The 22792-nt window shown below is 39.5% G+C and overlaps 1 protein-coding gene across 11 annotated transcripts in view; it reads right to left on the bottom strand.

The window, feature by feature from the left end:
• Positions 1 to 340: 340 nt before the first annotated feature.
• Positions 341 to 22792, bottom strand: part of PTPRC (protein tyrosine phosphatase receptor type C) — a 279056-nt gene continuing 256604 nt past the window's right edge. For all 11 annotated transcript variants that reach the window (XM_073592959.1, XM_073592956.1, XM_073592958.1 and 8 more), the window contains 6 exons: positions 18997 to 19127; positions 16345 to 16479; positions 16023 to 16148; positions 12528 to 12703; positions 8340 to 8475; positions 341 to 2680 (listed from right to left, as the gene is read on the bottom strand). In XM_073592959.1, the coding sequence (XP_073449060.1) occupies positions 2423 to 2680; positions 8340 to 8475; positions 12528 to 12703; positions 16023 to 16148; positions 16345 to 16479; positions 18997 to 19127 (962 nt within the window). In that variant the 3' untranslated portion in view covers positions 341 to 2422. The remainder of the gene's footprint in view (positions 2681 to 8339; positions 8476 to 12527; positions 12704 to 16022; positions 16149 to 16344; positions 16480 to 18996; positions 19128 to 22792) is intronic.

Consider the following 22792-nt stretch of genomic DNA (forward strand, 5'->3'; position numbering starts at 1 on the left):
TTTTTTTAAATTGGCAGCAGCATAACTGTACCTTCACTCTCCATGCCGGGTACTGCACTGTATGGAGAGGCAGAGAGCACACACTGTGCAAGACACCTCTCCCTTACTTTCACTTTCAGTGTAAACATCGTGGGATCGAGCTCCTGCACTGTCAATTTACACATCGTTTGAGGATGGGGGAGCTCAGTACCATATGCAGCCACCGCTCTAACAATTCGGGCATGGGGGGGACCCACACAGGCCCCCTGCAGCATGGGGCCCAGTCGCAATGGTGACTTCTGCAACCCCTGTACGTCCACCCCTGTGAGTTATGCATCAGAGTAATTAAAAAACAGCTTGCTTAAATACACAAACAATTTAAATTTATTAAAATAACTCCAGAATCTTAAAACTTTACAAATCCACCTTAAATAGTCAATAATCTGCATTTTGCACAGAATGATAAAAAAAACACCCATTTGTTTCTACAGGGCTTCAGGCATAGGGGTTGATTTACTAATGGTAAATGGAAATAGCAAAACGGGAATCCCCCTTAGCTTAGTAAAAGTGGAGAAATGTTACTTTGCAATGAATACCCAATCATGTGCGAGGAAAAAAAACAGTATTTTTGCTTGCACATGACTAGATGATGGGATTCACCAGCACTTAACCTCACTCACTAAGCTAAGGGAAAATTCCTGTGCAAAGCGAATAGCCTATTTGCCTTTAGTAAATCAATGCTAGAGGTACCTAAAACGTGACTACTTTCAACTTTCAAACAGCTTCTTGAGCTGGCCCGCCGCCAGTGATCATCACAGTAATGAGTGCATTGCAAGACAAAGTAGGGGGAACTCATGTTTCATTTAACCAAGAGAAGTTGGAATTTGCATTTTCATTTGTCCCACATTTCCAGGATCTTGAAGCTGCACATGCAGGGACATCTAGGTGTTATATTTTGTTTATATAACAGTTTACTGGCTTGTAGGATATCACAGACTTATTTTCCCTTTTTATATAAGTATTACATATTACTAATCAAAAAGCAAGTCCATTCACAGAATAAAAATACACTTTTTACGAAAACTGTAGTAACATCAAAGTTATAAAAAATGCAACTGCACATTTATAGCATGGCCTGTTACAAAATGCATGCAACGGTCTCTGGAACCAGTGTGGGGGCCACTAAAGACATGTGAAAGTCTGTTTCTGTGCTACTAATAATCCTGCCATTTTTACTACAAAGGAAGGTGGTGTGCAGATACTTGAATTTTATGTTATTCCTCATAAATGCAGGAATAGTGAATTCAGCTTTTTACTCACAGCAGATTACATAATTACTATTATATAGAATTTATATAGCGCTAATAGTTTGCACAGTGCTTCACAACATGACGGTTACTATACCCCTTATTGGTGATGCGCCTTCAAGCTGACGCAGAACCTGCACTGCTTGAGAATTATACATTCCCACCTCCATTCATAGGTTGTCAAATTGATTGTTCTGGTAGGTATATCTGCTCAGATGACTATCACACTAAAATGTACACTACTACAAAAGCGTGAGTCTCTCTATACAATAAATATTCAGACTTTCTTAGAAGTCAGTTTAAGCCAGTAACGGAAAAGATATTTAGTTATGATGCCTTATCCACCAACTTTCGGTGGCTTAAAGCTCACAGAATGGGATGTTGCTGGAGAAAAATGTGCACAGAACATTACATCTTACAGTAGAAAAATCATATACATTTTTTAAACTTCCAGAGTTTGCTGACTTCAGTTTGCTGGACAAAATTGCATGAAGTTGTTGATAGCCAACAGAGATTTAATAGCGATTTACATTTAAATTATTGCAGAAAGTACCAATTTTGGATTTTTGAGGCTTCCTATTATACAGTATTTATTAGGTGAATCTATGTTTTTTTTATAAAAGAAAGCACACACAATGAATCAAAAGCACAAATACAAACTGATAAGTTTAAGAACTTGCTGCTGAGAGTGAGTATAGCTTAGTTGGCTTTAAACAACAATATAAATCAACGATTCAGTGCTGCACATGTAATCCAGCCAACTATGGGTGGTGTGATGACACTCTGTAGTCCAATGGCAGTCTGCATACAAATAGATGGTGAAAAAATGCAGGAATAAAAATTCTAAAAAAGCATAAAAATACCCCAGTCTGTATGCAAAGATTTACACAATCTCCTGTGCTTACTAGATATGACATCTACTCATAGCGGTCCATCAAGCACACAGCATCCACCTTTGAAAACATGTCTTTACACAGGTTACAGTGGTCTGGTGACACAAGCTATAAACTATGTGTATCCACTGAAGATTATGTATGATTTGTTTGTTCAAAGCAAATTTGCTTATTGCTCATTACATAGCTGCTTAGTTATCCAGGGAAGCTTAGTTGTCACCTCTGTACCCAATCTTTTGCTTGTTATTCCTCTATTCTCAGGGTCACATCTGTAAATGCTGCTGGGCTGGGTCCATTAGCGGCTGTGTCATCGTCCCTGGGTTTAGATAAGGTCTCCTCTCCTGGAATGACTGCAGAAGATGGAGCTACTTCGACTTCTGGAAACTTGCTCTCAAATTCATTCTCTATTTCCATCTTATCTTGGTCGTTGGATAACCTAATCTGACCATTTTGAGCAGGCACAGTGCTGGCCATCACATCATAAAGGAACTGATATTGTTCCTAAAAAAGAAATAGATAGATAACACAGTGTGTTAATATAAGTTTGCAATACGTGATTATGCCTCCAGTAATGCTCAAATATTATAGTATTTATTCCAAAACGTATTTAAAAAGAGCACATACACAGCCAATAACTTCCAGCAATATCTTTACATCTGCAACACTTAAATTCATAAAAAGCAACCATTGTAGTATTCTCCAGCAGTGTGATAAACTAATTATTATTCATTATTTTCCCAGAACTGGTCCTTTTAAATCTAAATTCTGAATTTTATTTTAAATAAATGAAAAGATTTTAATTATTTTTTTCATTCGGGATGCTAAAAAAAAGAAAAAAACTAGATGGACTAAAATCAGGAAACATGTATCCTATATTACTACATAGTCCACTTTAATTTAGTTTAAAAAAAAAAAATAATAATTTCTATAAAATAAAAGTATTTCTATTATTGCACTAAACTATTTCAGTAAATACTGGCATAGCTAAGGGATTTTCTCTTTCCCTTTTTCTATACCCTTTTATTCCACAACTTTAGTTACATGAGAATGGGAAACATTTTTGATTTCCTATTTCCAATTCTGCTTTGATCCTCCTTTTCTCTAAGTAATTGATACTATTTCATGGAAATTGTTAAAGGAGAAGTATAGCCAAAGATATTCTCAATGATCTGCTGAGAGCCTGAGCCAGCCCCTCCACAGCCCAGCGCTCCTTGCAGAGCAAAGAGCCAGAGATGGACAGTCCCCTGCTCTCTGCTCACAGAATTATGAGAACTGAGCAATCAGCTGTCTTTGATGTCTCAGTTCTCAGTGCAGAGCAGGTGGGGGACAGTCAATCCAATGCTGCACCCACCTAGGTGTGTATAATTTTGTTTTTTTCTAGTTCACATAGTTCTCTTTTAATTGCTTTCCTGGCTTGCATTCTACGTAATATACTGTATACTGTATATACTGTATATGCAGTGTCTGCATTTTGTCATGTGTTTTTATTTTGCAGCTTTCATATTTTCCCTATCTTTTATCACTTGTTCTATTTTCTTTAGTAATAGGGATGAGCTTGGAGTTCGAGTCGAACTCATGTTCGACCCAAACATCGGCTGTTCACCTGTTCGCCGAACAGCAAACAATTTGGGGTGTTCGCGGCAAATTCGAAAGCCGCGGAACACCCTTTAAAAGTCTATAGGAGAAATCAAAAGTGCTAATTTTAAAGGCTTATATGCATGGTATTGTCATAAAAAGTGTTTGAGGACCTGGGTCCTGCCCCAGGGGACAAGGATCAATGCAAAAAAAAGTTTTAAAAAGGGCCATTTTTTCAGAAGCAGTGATTTTAATAATGCTTAAAGTGAAACAATAAAAGTGTAATATCCCTTTAAATTTCGTACCTGGGGGTGTCTATAGTATGCCTGTAAAGTGGCGCATGTTTCCCGTGTTTAGAACAGTCTGACAGCAAAATGACATTTCAAAGGAAAAAAAGTCATTTAAAACTACTCGCGGCTATAATGAATTGCCGGTCTGACAATACACATAAAAGTTAATTGATAAAAACGGCATGGGAATTCCCCACAGGGGAACCCCGAACCAAAATTTAAAAAAAAAATGACGTGGGGGGGTCCCCCTAAATTCCATATCAGGCCCTTCAGGTCTGGTATGGATATTAAGGGGAACCCCGGCCAAAATTAAAAAAAAAAAAAAATTGCGTGGGGTCCAGCTCAAAATCTATACCAGACTCTTCAGGTCTGCTATGGATTTTAAGGGGAACCCCACACCAAATTTTTTTTAAAAAATGGCGTGGGGTCCACCCAAAAAAACACCTTGTCCCCATGTTGATGGGGACAAGGGCCTCATCCCCACAACCCTTGCCCGGTGGCAACATGGGGACAAGGTGTTTTGGGGGGCTACCTTAAAGCATCCTCCCAATGTTGAGGGAATGTGGCCTGGTACGGTTCAGGAGGGGGGTGGGTCACTCTCTCATCCTCCCCTCTTTTCCTGCGGCCTGCCAGGTTGCGTGCTCGGATAAGGGTCTGGTATGGATTTTTGGGTGGGCCCCACGCCATTTAAAAAAAAAAAAATTTGGCGCGGGGTTCCCCTTAAAATCCATATCCATACCAGACCTGAAGGGCCAGGTACAAAATTTAAAGGGATATTACACTTTTATTGTTTCACTTTAAGCATTATTAAAATCACTGCTCCCGAAAAAACGGCCGTTTTTAAAACTTTTTTTTGCATTGATCCATGTCCCCTGGGGCAGGACCCGGGTCCCCAAACACTTTTTATGACAATAACTTGCATATAAGCCTTTAAAATTAACACTTTTGATTATTCATTTTCGTGTCCCATAGACTTTAACGGTGTTCGCACGTTCGAACAAATTTTTTGCCTGTTCGCAAGTTTTAGTGCGAACCGAACAGGGGGGTGTTCGGCTCATCCCTAGTAATATCTAAATGTATAAAAAATAAAATAAAAATAACATTAGATATTTGTACTTTCCATAAAAGCTTTTCTTTGTGTTCATTGAGGGACACAGAATTTAGAGATTATTGGATTAACTGCCAGCTACAGGAAGATTTGGACTTTGGCAAAAAACATTTACCAGCCCAGTATAACACCTCCTATTTCCAGCATTCCCTAATCATCAGTTTTATAGAAAGGTAATACCAACTTCAGGATCATAGGCACAGAGGAGTAGGTCCTGTGTCCCTCAATGAAGTCAAAGAAAAAGGATTTTATGTTAAGTAAAAAATCCAGTTTTCTTTCTCATTCACTTAAGGACACGGGTTTCAGACTATAAGAGACATCCAAATGCAGTCCCACAAAGCAAAAACAGAACTTGTGACCCGAAAATCAAAGAGCGGCCTGGAAGACCGTACACTCAAAGCAACATCAAATAAGGCCTCAACATCCACCTGGTAAAACTTGGAGAATGTGTCAACAGAAGACCAAGTGGCAGCCTTGCAAACCTAGGAAACAGTTGTATGATGCCAGAAAGAGTGTGCTTTGACATGATTGGGGTGAAACTCATTCCTTAAGACCATAATCTTGTGGAGCAACAAGCTTATACCCTTTTACAGGGAGCATCAGGGATGACAAAGAGAGATTCAGCCTCTCTATTGGAATAGTCGCTGCGAGATACAAGCACATCACAGACTACATTTAGTGAAAATATATCTCATTCTGATGTACATAAGGAGGAGAGAGAAAAGAACAATCCTCTGGTTGAGCTGAAAGGTGGATCTCACCTTAGGAAGGTAGGAGGCTCCTAAAGCGATATTAAATTCAAAACCAAAAATTTAATATTATGCAGCTTACCAATCATTAGTTGTGGTTGCTGTATTAGTTTACCTTCTTTAGGCTTGTACAAATGGGACCTAGCTATAGAATTTTTTAAGGTTGTCCCATGAAAGCCCTGTCTAATACGGAGAGTAGTGGTCTTTGTATGGGACTGCTACTGTTAAGTAGGTTGACACACTGAGAACCAACAGTATTTCTTGTGATGATTGTAAGTATAATTATGTAAGAAAGCTCCAATTCTGTGTAGAAGCATATTTTGTGGATCACATTATGGGGAGTTCTCTTTACTTTTCAGGGCGTTATCTCTTATATCCCTGAGGAAGAGACTGATTCAATAAATCTCGAAATGCATTGGATGCCCAATGCCATCAAACAAGAAACTTTGTGGAATATCAAAGCTTCTCAATGCATGTGGCGTTTGGGGAGTACCGCTCAGTATGCATATGCCAATGAATGTCAACCCTTTATAAACCAATCGTGGCTGTTTTGTGGTTTTTAACCTTTGTGTTCTATTTGTATTGAGATATGTTTGGTTTGGTTGAATTCAAAATCCAATAGAGGTTAAAAGGAACAAAATATACCTTCTTAAGGCTTTTTCCCTCCATTTCACCTGGTGATTTGGGCCACTAACACACCTCCTGTATTAGAGTTCCCCCACTATGGATGAATGAGCACATGGGGCACCTTTGGACAGCAGCATTATCAGTCTGGGAGGAGGGGAGTGTCATATGTACTAGCAGATTTATATACACTAGCAAATTGAAGCAAAGATCCAGCTCTCGCTGTACAGAAGCAGTTACAACTGCAATAAAGGTTTTACAGAAATAAAAAAGTTGATCATTGTAAGCACTACTACCAGTCACAGACAGATTTAGACCTTGGGGGGCCTGTGGCACTTCGGGTTTGGGGGGCCCCTTATACACACAAGGAGTTGGTTTACATTACTCAATAACAGCCACACATTTTGAAAATGCATGACACAACATCATTCTAAGGTCACACATGCCCACTGTCATAGTGCTCTATGTGTGGTTTACTTGAGCCACCAAAATTAATTTTTGAAAATCAATACAACATACCAGTCCAGAGTTTTACAGATGATAGCTGGCAAAATATTACTTCCTAAGATACATCTTATAAAAGAAAATACCTTTTTTATTATACATTTTATATTATTTTTTTTATTATTTATTTTTTATTATTTTATGTATCATACTGTTTTATATAATTTTGTATAGAGGGGGCCTCTTCAGTCAGGGGGGTCTGGGGCAATCGCCCCATTTGTGTTCAAAATGCACTGCAGTTGCTATCTGCAGCAGGTGTCAATATTAAGTTTGCTGAAGACAAGCAGACTAAGGACATGGATTACTGGAACCATGTCCTGTGTTCTGATGAAACCAAGATAAACTTATTTGGTTCAGATGGTGTCAAGCGTGTGTGGCAGCAACCAGGTGAGGAGTACAAAGACAATTGTGTCTTGCCTACAGTCAAGCATGGTGGTGGGAGTGTCATGGTCTGGGGCTGCACGAGTGCTGCCGGAACTGGGGAGCTACAGTTCATTGAGGGAACCATGAATGCCAACATGTACTGTGACATACTGAAGCAGAGCATGATCCCCTCCCTTCGGAGACTGGGCCACAGGGCAGTATTCCAACATGATAACAACCCCAAACACACTTCCAAAACGACCACTGCCTTGCTAAAGAAGCTGAGGGTAAAAGTGATGACCTGGCCAAGCATGTCTCCAGACTTAAACCCTTTTGAGCATCTGTGGGGCATCCTCAAATGGAAGGTGGAGGAGCGCAAGGTCTCTAAAATCCACCAGCTCTGTGATGTCATCATGGAGGAGTGGAAGAGAACTCCAGTGGCAACTTGTGAAGTTCTGATGAACTCCATGCCCAAGAGGGTTAAGGCAGTGCTGGAAAATAATGGTGGCCACACAAAATATTGACACTTTGGGCCCAATTTGGACATTTTCACTTAGGGGTGTACTCACTTTTGTTGCCAGCGGTTTAGACATTAATGGTTGTGTGTTGAGTTATTTTGAGGGGACAGCAAATTTACACTGTTATACAAGCTATACACTCACTACTTTACATTGTAGCAAAGTGTATTTTCTTCACTTTTGTCACATTAAAAGATATAATAAAATATTTTCAAAAATTTGAGGGGTGTACTAACTTTTGTGAGGTACTGTATATACCAGTTGTGCTGCAAAACAATACAATCGCAGGTCTGGAAGTGCTAGCACACCCCCTGAGGTGGGCATTTAAAGCTCATTTACTGCTTGTTAGGAATGTTTAAATATTTCAATGTCCATAGACAGCCCACAGTTCTGTTTTAAGTGTTGAGCCATATTAGATCTTATACTTACAAAGGAAGACACAATTCCAGAGCGCAGTCTACGTAGATTTTTCACAGTCTGGAAGACATCAATGTCTCCTTCAACACGGGCACTTTCTAGAAGATACCACAGAGCACTAAAAGTGCCTGTCAGTTGAGACCCATCACTGTGGAATGCATCACATGCAAAAAAGAGAATTACTACAAATAAATAAAATATATCTTATCAAAAAAAATATTTAGACCAATTATATTTTCATTAAAATATTTGTTAAATGTAATATTGCCACCCTTAGGGCCCTGACAGGCTGCCCACTCCAGTGGGTGGATAAGGTGAAATATCTGGGACTGCATATCACCCAGTCGGTATCTGACTTTATCCCCCTTAATGTTGCTCCAATCGTTCAGATGCTTAAGCTGCGCACACAGGCCTGGCGTAACCTACCATTGTCCCTAATAGGAAAAATAAACTTGCTGAAAATGAAATTTCTCCCCCTATTTCTTTACATCTTTAGGAATTCCCCAGTTTGGATACCCCAGACTATCTTCCAGTCCATCGATAGAGTGATTACAGACTTTCTCTGGGGTGGGGGGACTCCACGCATTAGATTGCAAGTGCTACAGCAGCCCTGGAAAGAAGGGGGTTGGCGGTACTCAATTTTGTTAGATATTTTTTAGTGGGGGCATTTGGTTTTTGCACATAGATGGCTGACTCAACCAGAGAGGATGATGCTGTGGTAACTTTGGAAGCTGCAGTAGTTGTCTCACATGAGGCACTGCCTAACCTACTATACAGGGGAAGAGGGGCCCCTTATCCCATAACGGGGTCAATGCGCTCAGTCATCAGAGCATGGGACTTGACTAGAAGGGCGGCACTTCAGGATGGGGTAGTGTCACCTTATACTCCTCTGTGGCGCAATCCAAGCTTATCCCATTTTTATGCATATCCAGATCCAATAGTCTGAACCAGATATGGGATTAAAATAGTAGGTGCGGTGGTTCGAAATGGGGTGTTATTGACGTTTGATGTGCTCAGAAGTAAGTACCAGCTCCCTAGCTCGCACCTGTTATGTTTTTTACTGTTCAGGCATGCTTTTTCGGCCCAGTTTGGGTCCTCCACCCTGAATGTGCAGGCTGGTGACCTGGAATTGTTCACTGATACTACGAAGCTTCTCTCATCCTGTCGTGCTGCCTGGACGTTGGATTTTCCGCAGCAATGATGATTGGGATGTCTGGAGCATCACATTTGCCAGACTGGTGTCGGCCCGTGATCACCTGATACAGTTCAAGTTTCTTCATAGGATATACTACACTACCGCTAAATTAGCAAGGATTTTCCCTGCGCACCCCTCGAACTGCTGGAGGTGTGATGCTTCTGGAGCAGATTTTCTGCACATTTTTTGGCTTTGTCCTCACATCCAGCGGTTCTGGGTGGGTGTGATGGACTGTGTTAGGTCGGTAACTACAATCGCCATTGCACCATCTATCGAAATTTGCTTGTTGGGCTTGGTAGGTACATTAGCACCCAAAAATGTAATCCGTACTCTGCTCACATTGCTCCTGTACTATGCTCGCAAAGTAATTATCTTATCATGGAAGAAACCGCTGGCTCCTACCCTTATGGCCTGGAAGGCACTGATTAACAAGGCTCTACCGCTGTATGAAGCTACATATCTAGGTAGAGGGGTACCTGATAAGTTTACAAAGGTGGGGGGTGGCTGGATAGATGACAATTCAACCGCATCAGATTGATTGCATCCTGGTGAATAGTTGAACTATGTGGTGGGTAGTGAGACTTGTGTAATGCCCCGTACACACGGTTGGATTTTCCGACGGAAAATGTGTGATAGGACCTTGTTGTCGGAAATTCCGACCGTGTGTAGGCTCCATCACACATTTTCCATCGGATTTTCCGACACACAAAGTTTGAGAGCAGGATATAAAATTTTCTGACAACAAAATCCGTTGTCGGAAATTCCGATCGTGTGTACACAAATCCGATGGACAAAGTGCCACGCATGCTCAGAATAAATAAAGAGATGAAAGCTATTGGCCACTGCCCCGTTTATAGTCCCGACGTATGTGTTTTACATCACCGCGTTTAGAACGATCGGATTTTCCGACAACTTTGTGTGACCGTGTGTATGCAAGACAAGTTTGAGCCAACATCCGTCGGAAAAAATCCTAGGATTTTGTTGTCGGAATGTCCGAACAAAGTCCGACCGTGTGTACGGGGCATTAGTCTGGATGGGAACTTATAACCTACTTTAATACTGCTGTTGGGGGATATTATACTGCATATAACGAATGTACATTGTATATGTCCTCCCCCTTCCCCTCTTTTCCCCCTTTACTATGATTTCTATATGGAAGGATTTCTGATGTCTGCTGTTATTTGGTATGGGAGCTGCATTGTACACTGGTGCTGGGAATTGTAGTGCTGAATGTTTATTGTGTTCTAAGTTTGTATACGTCTTTTTTTATGTTAAAAACCTTTAATAAAAATAATTTACAAAAAAAAAAATTGGATTTTGGCAGTATAACTATTAGAAATCTATTTTTATATTTAATTACCACAAGCCCTATAGCATTGTAGAATGATGACTAACATGATTTCTGACCCTGAGAGGTGAAAGGGAAGATGTTACGGAAACTCTCAGGAGTGTGATAATGTTCTTTCAAGCTACATGCACACAGAAGTCCTCAAAGTTCCACCCCTATGGGTGGGTCCCCGTATATGGAGATTAGGGCTTACCCCATCAGTCTTGTGTGCATTCCAGCCCATAGCAGCTGGCTCGCACCCCAGCACAAAGCCCAATTCATTGTATAGGTCACTTATGAGGAGTGATCACCAATCGTACATAGGGGGGTAAGTGCAGGTTTCCTAAAGGGTACTATGTCACTCTTATGTTGCCCTATATCATATGGTCTATATATGTAGTATCAAGATAACTATCAACACTGGGGGGCTGATTTACAAAAGCCGTGCGCCATCAGTAGAGGTGCACGGCAAGGCGCAACGCACATTTTCATTTTTACGAAACGGTGCGCCGGGAACAGAGCGTGAATCCCCCATTTACTATAGCGATCTCGGTGCTTGGGAGAATGCAATCTGTGCGCCACTATGGACATGGCGCACGGCATCTTCAATTCAATATTAACAGAAGATGGAGGTGCCAATATTATGGGGTGGTGTGGGGTGATGTGAGGAAGTTTAGTAACAACTGCCCAAGTAACAAATATGCCCAAAGTAGAATGAGAAAGTAACTTTTTCAGAGAAAGCCTGCTGTGCCCGCAAGTACGTTTAGAACTGCATGAGATAAATGTAAGCAGTGCGCATGCGCAAGCGGCTGTTGCGCTTGTTCACAGAGGAAAAAAATATGGAATCACTCAATTCTGAGTAAAATATGATGAAATCACCACATGCTTTGCAGTTCTTAATCAAACATCTGCATCAGATTACATCCTGAAAAATGATTTCACCTAAACAGAAAAAAACAAGGTTACAGTGGGCTAAAGAAAAGCAATCATGTGTTGTGGATGACTGGATAAAAGTGATATTCAGTGTTGAATGCAGATGAATCCAGAGATGGGCAGGGTGATGATGATGGAACTTTTGTTTGGTGCTGTTCGAATGAAATGTATGAAGATGACTGCCTGAAGAAAACATGCAATTTTCCACAATCATTGATGATATGGGGTTGCATGTCAGGTAGAGGTACAGTGGAGACGACATTCATTAAATCTTCAATAAATGCACAAGTTTATATTGAGATTTTGGACACTTTTCTCATTCCATCAATTGAAAGGATGTTTGGTGATGACAATTTTTTTCAGGATGTAATCTGATGCAGATGTTTGTTTTAGAACTGCAAAGTACATGGTGATTCCATAATATTTTACTCAGAATTGAGCAATTCCATATTTTTTTCCTCTGCTTGATTTGCAAAAACAGTTTCAACCGACTACAGTTTTTTTTTACTTTTTTTAAGTGTTTCTTAAAGCCAGAAGGTTGAAATGTTACATGAAAATAGTTTTGAAACATGTCTGTAATTCATTTTTTTCTAAACAATTAAACAATTGCATGAACATTTTCCAAGAGTGGTGATTCCATACTTTTTATGAGTTTTACCTGTAGGGTCCTCTTTCTATTTTTTTCAAGTAATAATAAGAACACTAATTTTTATTATGATCATTATCACCATTATCATCATCTCACCTGCAATGAACAATGAGAGGCACAGATTTGTCATGCCTGGTCTGTTCCTCCTTTCTTGTGATTGGAATGTTCTTCTTTATCTTGTCAATCATATCCAGTAGCTCCTTGGTCTCTAAAGGTATAGCTTCCCCCCACTGTACATAATGGAACTGAGACACTTTTCTTACATCTTTCCTCTGAAATCACAGAAGGTATGATGTATAATTAATGTTACTCATGGTAAAGAACAGTTTAACTTTAATTGCCTAACAATAGAAAAATGGAAAATAGACAAAGTTGTTTGCATACAGTATGTGATATACATAAGGCATATGACATAAGAGTGCATATCCCTAGTCTACTCTATGGAAATCAAATTAAAACATGACTGAGACATTTCAGAATCCCAGTAGTTTTCTGCATACTGTTTTGCTTAACAGTGTGAAAAATTAGAGAGGTTCTCTATCTAAGCATGTTTAGCATATAAGGAAAAGAAGCAGGATGACCAAATAAATATTACCCATTCTCCTTTTTATAATGCATTGTAAAGTTGGGCTTGTTGTCAAAGACCTTGCTTTTGACAATCATTTGGAAATGGTTCACCCTCTACCTAAAGTTCTGTGCCTTTTGGTCAAATACCATGTAGTCCATTGAACCTTAGTACTAGCACAAGAGACTGAAATTGTGATGGGTGATTATCTACTATTCAGCATCTGTATGTGCCACTTCATTGGCTCATGCTAATGATGTGAGATGGCAAGGTAAGTCTCATCAGGGCTGGTCAGCAGCTAGCAAGGTCATTGACACCCAACCCAAGTGAAATAGGGGTTTTCCATCAAGAGGGTAATAATTATGAAGAATAGGGATGAGGTTCATATTTGGGGAGATACAGCGAACTTCTCGCTGTGCGGGAAGTCATTAGTGGTAGTAATACTACAACCATTAATGAATGACAGTTTCCCGCTCAGGGCTGTGGTTGCTAGGATGCTGGCAGCCACCGGCATCCTAGCAACTAATAATGCAACCCCTATTCACTTAAATGTAAATACTGGATCCAGGGATGCTTGCTGGCATGACCATATTTGTTCAATTACATCAGCCAGCATCCCTGACCCCTTTTTTTTACATTCAGTTGCAGCCCAAGGAGTCCCTCCACTGATGGTAAATGGAGTCGGGGATGTGTCATTGATTGATAGGACACGACATCTGCCCTCTGTGAATGACAGCACTGAAGCTTTGCTGTCATGCGTGGCAAGAGGATTGGTGGGAAAGGATCACTGCAAGATATTTACTTCATGAGACATTATTTTTTGGATATTCTGGGACATGATTATTTTATTTCATCGGACAATCTTATTTTTATTATTTTTATTAATATTTTTAAAGTAAGGAGCTTCATGTACAGTGTTTTTATTTAATATTTTACTTTTTTGTACCCTTTACTCTTTCACTTATGGTAAAAGTCCCATCCATCAAACCCACACATGTTAAGAATATCCCTAAAAAAAAGTTGTGTGCACCATTTTTTACATTTCAAATAATGGAGGACATTGTTTCAAAGTTATATAGTCAATCAAGCTAAAAAAAGACACATGTCCATTGGAATAATGCAAATGACAAATAAATAAAACCCAGCATCGTTAGAATCATAAAACTATAGTTTGTACAGAGGAAAAAATACATGGTCCAATTTACTGTTTTTATTTAATATTTTACTTTTTTGTACCCTTTACTCTTTCACTTTTGGTAAAAGTCCCATCCATCAAACCCACACATGTTAAGAATATCCCTAAAAAAAAGTTGTGTGCACCATTTTTTACATTTCAAATAATGGAGGACATTGTTTCAAAGTTATATAGTCAATCAAGCTAAAAAAAGACACATGTCCATTGGAATAATGCAAATGACAAATAAATAAAACCCAGCATCGTTAGAATCATAAAACTATAGTTTGTACAGAGGAAAAAATACATGGTCCAATTTACTCCACTAAGGAAACAAATTCCTTTCTGATCCCCTAACGCAATCAAATACACTTCATGATGCTAGTATTTAGAATCAAACTATCAAACTATTTAAGTATACAGGCTAACATAATAATAATAAATATATATATGTGTGTAGTTGCCACTAGTAACAAACATCCACCATATCACCCTGCTGCCAGACCTCCATATATCACCTCTGAGACAATGAACAGTCATTTACTTTGTTTTGTTTTTGTTTATTAGGGGGTATAACTTGGTTGGGGAAAGGGGTATATGGGATGCCCATAGATCAAATTACTTTGCCATCATATTTATAGATTTGAACTTTGGTTGAGCCATGAAGAAATGATGCGCATGTATAACTGCAGACTATTGCTCCCAGGACCTCCTCATCAATGGCCGTGCATAGATGAGGACTTTACCCATGACCGTGTAAGGGTGAAGCTCCCAGAAACCCTTCCCTCCTGCACAAAACCTATTCTGTAGCATATTATGTTTCTTGTCACATCTTCTTCTTGTATGTAAAAGAACCCACTCTGAATAGTCTCTAATGCTGACTCTGATTGGTTGCTGCTACTAGGCCAGAAGCCTAGTAGCCTATAGTACCTCACCCTGGAGGCCTTGTAGTTTAATAGCATGTGCTGAACAGTGGACTACTGTTCCTAGCTAGCCCAGCTTGCAAATCCTGCGTCCTTGGGCCGCATTGATTTGACACTATTCCCCACAGTCTCTCCTCTGATCCAGGACAATGACCGTGTAATGATGAGGACGTCACCAATGACCGTGTAAAGGTGAAGTTCCCCCACAGACTTCCTGGCATGTTTCCACATTGGGCCCTCCACTGTGGTACACTCACCGACCTTTCTCTGCCCCAAGTCCACCATGATGGAGAACTTAACAGCTTCACCTGCCCCTCTGCTCCAGGAATAGGAATTCCTCATCAATGACCGTGTAATGATGAAGACTTCACCAATGACTGTGTAAAGGTGAAGTTCACTCACAGCTCTCCCCGGCCTTCTCCTGCTATCGGCGCACCCCCCCCCAGATGGGGATGGCCTCCTGCTGCTCTCTGGTACTCCATTCTCCACTTCTCCCGGCCAACAACCCCCCCCCCCCAGTGGCCTGTTACTTCAGCTTATATAGGAGGCCCGCCCCCTGCCAATTACAGTTGGGGATTGGTCAGGGCTCCCAAATGAGATGCCTGCCACTCCAGTTCTAGGCCCTGCCCCTCCATCGGAACATTCTCCCTGGAAGCAGGGGAGGTGCCTCAGCACTGAAGCACAGGTGGTCACACCCACTGCTATACTAACCACTCCCTGCCTGTCCCTCAGTTGTAGGCCAGGTAGAAATTAACATGACATTTAGGATGAAAGGGAACTGAAAGACTGTAAATAATCCATAGTACTTGGTGCTGGAGTCAGTAACGACTGTGTTTTCTTTTAAGTGGTATTATGGTTGTATTATAGTTGTATCAAGAAAAATACCTAAACCTACTGAAAAAAGTCATTAACAGCCAGGAATATCTTACCTTAGCATGAGTGATCTCAAAACAACGTTCCGTATAGCTACCATGTGATTTTTCACTGGTTAGCTCTACCTGAAGAATATCATAAGTCTTTCTCTTCTCTTTCCAATAAGGAGCACAGCTATTTTCCTGGTAAGACACAGGTAAAAAACATTAAAGACATTGACTCTTATTTATACTTTTTTTAGGAAGATAACAGGGACAGTTTAATAAGCAGACCCTTAAAAACATACTTATTCAGAAAAGGGACAATAGGGGTAGTCCGAAAATGTACCAAAATGAAAAAATGGCATAAAATATAAAATAAAAATTATGCACTACTCACATTGTTCTCCTGGTTAGGTGCAGATAGCATAACAATTGCCTTGGCCTTCTTTTGGAAAACCATTTGCCAGAACTCAGACAGTGTATTTTTAAGAGGTGCTTGGGCAGCAATTATCTCCCGTGTTCCCCAGTATCCCTGCAGCAAAGCAAAATAAATTACAAAAAAGCCAAATCCACTTTTGTGCAATATTCTCTCCCTGTTCTAAACATTGCAATATAATATGTTTACCTGAAATGCAGCATCCCAGAGATGCTCATTATAGAATTTGCCTATCACTACACAGCCTAGCTTCAAAATCTTTCCAGTTTTGCACCATGCTTCAGGTCTCAATATATGTCAATGGAAAGCTCATTCACCACCCGTCAACCTGTTACTGGCCTTCCAAGGAAACCTACAGAGACCAGTGTGGGCAGGCAGCAGGGGCTCGGTGCAGGAGTGGTAAGTTTCTAAAGTTGTTAAGCAGGATAGACAGCAAAGCAGGATGGACTGCTAAGCAGGATGGACAACAAAGATCTCCAGGAGGTTGCCTTAATTTATCAACTATATTACAAAAATGGTAATTACTGTATCTTACAAAAATCATCAGAACAGTGTGTGAGTGTGTGTGTGTGTGGGGGGGGGGTGCCTCTGGATCATGAACTAAAAGTGTACTTATGGATCCTTGAAAGCATATCAATGTTTTATGAAAATTGCTTCAACTTATCACATGAAATCACAAGCCTAGATATATGTAAATATCACAAAAATTAGGCACAGAATCATAAGAAAATAACTTGATCACTGTGCCTTTAGTATCATGGGTTGTTGTACACTATTCTGCTTAACAGTCAGTCAGTAAACTAATTAGATTATGTTTTGTCTTTGTTCATGTGGGAAGCTCATAAGTGCGTTATGAAATATTGGGATCAGACACAAGAGAGAGAGGCTAAATAATCTTTCTACTTGAATTGCCCAAATACAGTCATTAGGGTGTACACATAAACAATCACTGACAATGACAAAGGCAGATGAACTCTGCCTACTGCGAGACCAGGTTAATATTATGCTTTCAGACAAGGTAAAAGTTAAAAATGTTTTCTCAATGTCAGTTATATGAGTTTGGCAATAAATCAGGTAGATTATTAGCAAGATCCATTAGCAATACCATGACCCGGACATTCATACCACAAATCATCACTGCTCAAGACTCTAAATAAAAGTCAGATGACATAACAGATGGTTTCAGAGAATTCTACAAATTTTTATATAGTGTACCAGAATTACAATGTTAGTCAAAGGATGTTATAGACCAATACCTTACAAAGGCAGGGTTATCCAAATTATCACCTAAGGCAAGGGATTCCATGGAGGATCTAATAACTGCAGAAGAATTGTCAAATGCCATTAAAGACATGCCAACAGGAAAAGCCCCTGGAACAGATGGCTTCTCTCTTTAATACTATAAAACTTTTCAGCAATGTTTATTGACATGATTTCTAAGGGCTTATAGCTCTATTTTACAAGGACACCTAATGATATGGGACATGCTTACATAATTGTAGTAGCAAAAGAAGATAAAGACCCAGCTTGGTGTACCAGTTACTGAATGACATTTCTTTTAAATACTGATTTAAAACTTTTTGACAAAATCTTACCTACACATCTTATTCCTCACTTATCTTGTATGATACATTATGATCAAGCCAAGTTTTTGCCTGGTAGAGAGTCCCAGGACTACACCTGCAGGGCACTGAACCTAATTTATCTCACCAATGTCAAGTTCCTCCTGCTGTTGCTTCTTTCAACAGATGCAAAGAAGGCCTTTGAAAGAGTAAATTGGAGCTTTCTGAGAAGAACACTCCCTCTTATTGGCCTTGGCAACAACATGCTCAGATGGATAATAGCCCTATATGCGCATCCAGTTGCATTGGTAAAAGGCCAACAATGTATTTTGTCTGATTTTTGTTTAATAAATGGTCCCAGACAGGGCTACCTCCTCTCACCACTTATTTTTTATTCTGACACCGAAGCCTCTACTTGCCTGTTCTTCATATCTAGACCAGAAACATTGGTCCCTAATCTATTACAAGAACTCAAGGCTCATTCAAAATTACTTAAATTACAAAATTATTTTAACCAAATCAGAAGCCAGAAATATTACTATCCCTTCTATCAGTATGTAAGCCCTAGAGACAATTTTTTCTTTTAAGTGGGCAAACTAAAAACTTAAGTATCTTGGGATTTGTCTTATTTCAAAACCTGAAAGTGTATTTTAAGAAAACTTTCCCACTTTATTAGCAATGTTCCAACGGCACCTAAAGAACTGGAGACATTGCACATATACATGGTTTGAGAGGAACAACATTCTAAAGAAGAATGCTTTCCTCCAGTTACTGTATCTTTTTCAAACTCTCCCAAATTATCTAGCTAGGACACAATGAATACAGGAAATATGATCTGACTTTTTCACAGTTAAAATGTAATATAATGCTTAACTAAAGAGAGTAATAAAGTTAGTGGATTTTGCTATTGGGCAGTGAAATTTACTGATTGCAAATGATGGGACACTAATGAGCTTTTCAGAGCTTATAAAGTTTTCGCACTTGTTTTGAACAACATTTGAACTTTGTGCTCCCTATTTCAGATTTTAGCTAGAAATGCAAATGAACATACAGTTATATATGAGGCATTGATGTATACAGAATCTTCATTGTCACTGTCATCATCTGAAGACATTTCAGAATCCTCTGTTACGTCTTGTTCTGGCTCTTCATCAATCTTGATCTGAACACGGTTAAATTCATCTATGTTGATAAGAAGACAGTTACTTATAGAGAACACCCTAATAAACACAAAACTGCAGTAAATATATTGTTAGTATTTTATATAATATGTATGTAACATTAAAGGGGTTGTAAAGTTATTTTTTTTTTTTTTTAAAAATAACAAACATGTTATACTTACCTTCACTGTGCAACTCGTTCTGCACAGAGTGGCCCCGAACCTGGTCTTCTGGGGTCCCTCGGCGGCTGTTTCAGCTCCTCCCCGCAAGCATTTACCACCTTAATGCGAGCTCCCTCGCACGGTGGTGAGTGCTTGCGGGCGCACTCCCGTGATACAGCCGGCGGCTATAGCCGCTCGCTGTATCACTCGGCCCCGCCCCCCGGCGCGCCGCGTCATCGCATGTGATTGACAGCAGCGCGAGCCAATGGCTGCGCTGCTTTCAATCCATCCACTGCAGCCAATCAGCAACCAGGCTGAGCTGCAATGAAGATGACAAGGACGAGCAGCGAAGATTCGAGGCGTCAGGTAAGTAAAACGGGGGGCCTGGGGGCGGCGGTACTGTCAAAAGTTTTTTCACCTTAATGCATAGAATGCATTAAGGTGAAAAAATTTTTACCTTTACAACCCCTTTAAGCTTGTATCTGTGAAACAGAGGAAAATGCTAACAACATCAGCATATGTAAAATATTGCTGGATCACATGAAATCCAATCTAACCATGGCCACATATACCTTACGTCCCACTTCCCAACAGATTTGCCAAGGTGATGGTGAAGTCACTGGGTTTTCCCATGGGATCCTGAAAAAAAGACGAGGATCCCAAAAACAAGAATGCACACCTGCACAGTGTTGGAGAATCTTCTTGTGAGAGTTGGGATCCTGAATTATAGTAAGATCCTGCTGTGAGGCCCAGTGACATCAGCGACAGTAAATAAAAGCACCCAGAAATTGGGAAATGTATTTTTTTTTCCGTATTCAATATTTCTTTTTATTGTACTGCTTTTAATTAATGTTTTAGAATCAAGACGTTAATGTGAAACAGAAAAAAATATTTTAGAAAAGTATGTGTATATATTGCTAAATCACATGAACGCCATCCTAAACATGGCCACGTAGTGTGAATAGTGGAAGTGTATCAGGTTTTGCATTGATTGTGCACACTTTAGGCATTTTACTTTATATAACACTATGCCCAGCCTTGCATCTATTCTTCTAACTTAAGTTTTCCTATCTTTTTCTATTTTATTACTACATAATGTACTACTGCTTGTGAACCTGAAAATTTCTTATTGACTGCAATGAATACATCTGCATAGCTACCAACTGTCCCTGATTTTGAGGGACTGTCCCTGATTTGGAACAAAGTACCTCTGTCCCTCTTTCCTCCTCATTTGTCCCTCATTTTGGTCTGATCTATACAGTTGTATATAAAATCCACTATTTATCTTTCAAAAGTGTTTCCCAGAGCTAAACCTTTCATCCAATTTCTAAATTGCTGTATTTGTAAATTTCAAAAGCCAATATAAAGGAATAGTAGTGGTAAAAAAAAAAAAAAAAAGCACTTGTGGGTTTAAATCATTTTTTGTATAATTCTCCTTTAAGGAGGCATGGCAGGGTGTGTGTCTTATGCCTACATACATTTGCTAATAGGTGTCCCTCGTTCCCATCTCAAAAAGTTGGGGAGGTATGCATCTGCAGACCTAATTAACAAAAACACATGGTTCATTTTACAGTTGCTGTATCTGTTTAACAAATATTTCAACAACCAAGATAATAAAATGGATGGTACACCAAAACACTAGGTCCGCTTATGCGACAGCTCTTACCTCCTAATTATAAACCTCTAGATTAAAAAAAGTAAATATAGCAAAAATGTATGGTAAATCATAAAAATATTTATCTTGCCTACTAGCATCCCAGCAGGCTGTCCTAGGTAATGGTGAGGTCAATGGGCTTTCTCATAGGATCCTGAGTAAGCTAAGGATCCCAGATACAATGAGAATGTGCAATTGTACAGTGCTGGAGCATCTTCTTGTGAGAATTGGGATCCTGAATTGTAGTAAGATCCTATTGTGAAGCCCAGTGACATCAGCGACAGTAAACAGAAAGCGTCCAGAACTCGGGAAAGGTATGTATTTTTTATTCAAATGTTTTTGTTTTATTTTACTGCTTTCAATTAGTTATTTTAATCAGGAAAACTAATTTAATGGTCATCATAGCAAAGTGGAACCTCCTCTTACTGTTAACCTATATATCACTATATAAACGGTTTCAATGGGATTATAGCGAAGATCAGACCTTGGCCTTTTTAAGATAAAAAATGCATTTCATTGACACATTATTGTTGATTTACTTTTTTATATAGATAGATTTACTGTATATACATAGATAGGAAAGGCTATGTTTTCTTCACTGACCATTTTTACTTTACTACTGCTATTTCCGCAGTAAAAATGTTTTACTTCTATGTATATATTTACCAAATACTATAAGCAGAGGTTTACAAAGGACAACCTCTACCCATGCCACATCCAAGAAATTGTTAAAAAAAAAAGAAAGGGGTTGCAGCTACACACCCTGCTAATACTGGACTTTAATGGCATACCATGAGATGAGGATAAAAAAATTTTTAGATCATAGAACATAATATAAAAACCTTCTAATATATTTATCATTTATAAGCTTGAGGTCTTCAAGTTATTCCATCTTCCAGGGGTTTGACCCCTAGAAGATTGAGTAACGTGAACACTATGATCTAAAAAATCTTTTTGAATTTTAAAAAAATGTTGTAATAAAAATCAATTTTTATTCAAATCTATCCTTGTCTCTTGGTATGCCATTAAAGTGCAGTACAGTGGAACCTTGGTTTACGAGTAACGCAGCTAACAAGCGCTTTGAAAGACGAGCAACTCTTTTTTTTTAAATCCTGACTCAGTTTGCGAGTGTTGTCTTGCAAAACCAACAGGATTCAAGCCAATGGGATGTGCTGTACGACATTTGGCCAGAGGGGTGGGGGCGCTGGTGACACTCAGAACGGTTTGGAGCCGTTCGGAAATACTCGGAAACACTCGGAAATACTCGGAAACACTCAGAAATACTCAGTTCCCGAGTGTTTCTGAGCCTTTCCGAGGGTTTCCGAGTTCAGCCAAGCTGTCCCCGAGTATTTCCGAGGCTCTCCGGCACCCCCCCACCTCTGGCCACATGAGGTATTGCATGCAATAGAAGTCAATGCGGAGCGAATTATCTTCGTTTCCATTGACTTCTATGGGGAAACTCGCTTTGATATGCGAGTGCTTTAGATTACAAGCATTGTCCTGGAACGCATTATGCTCGTAATCCAAGGTTCCACTGTATTAGCAGGGTGTGTCCCTGCAACCCCTTTCTTTTTTTGTAAGCAGAGGTTGTTCACCTACCAAAAAAAATGCTCAGTGTGCAAATTGTAAGTTAACTTTACAAAGTGAATGTTTGTAAAAAGAGTGAAGCTGCTTTCATGTTAAATACCCAAATATGTGCTAGAAACTTCAGCTTTAAAAAAAAAAAAATCCTTGCACATGATTGGGTATTCAATGTAAGCAGCTTCACTTTATTTACGAACATTAACTTTGCGAAAAAAATGCAATCTGAAGTTCTGAATTTCTGAAATATTTTTAACCTTTCTTAGTCCTGTGATCCTTTTCTGTGATTCT

The sequence above is a fragment of the Aquarana catesbeiana genome, linkage group LG07 (assembly GCF_042186555.1).
Source record: "Aquarana catesbeiana isolate 2022-GZ linkage group LG07, ASM4218655v1, whole genome shotgun sequence".
NCBI classification, from domain to species: Eukaryota; Metazoa; Chordata; class Amphibia; order Anura; family Ranidae; genus Aquarana; species Aquarana catesbeiana.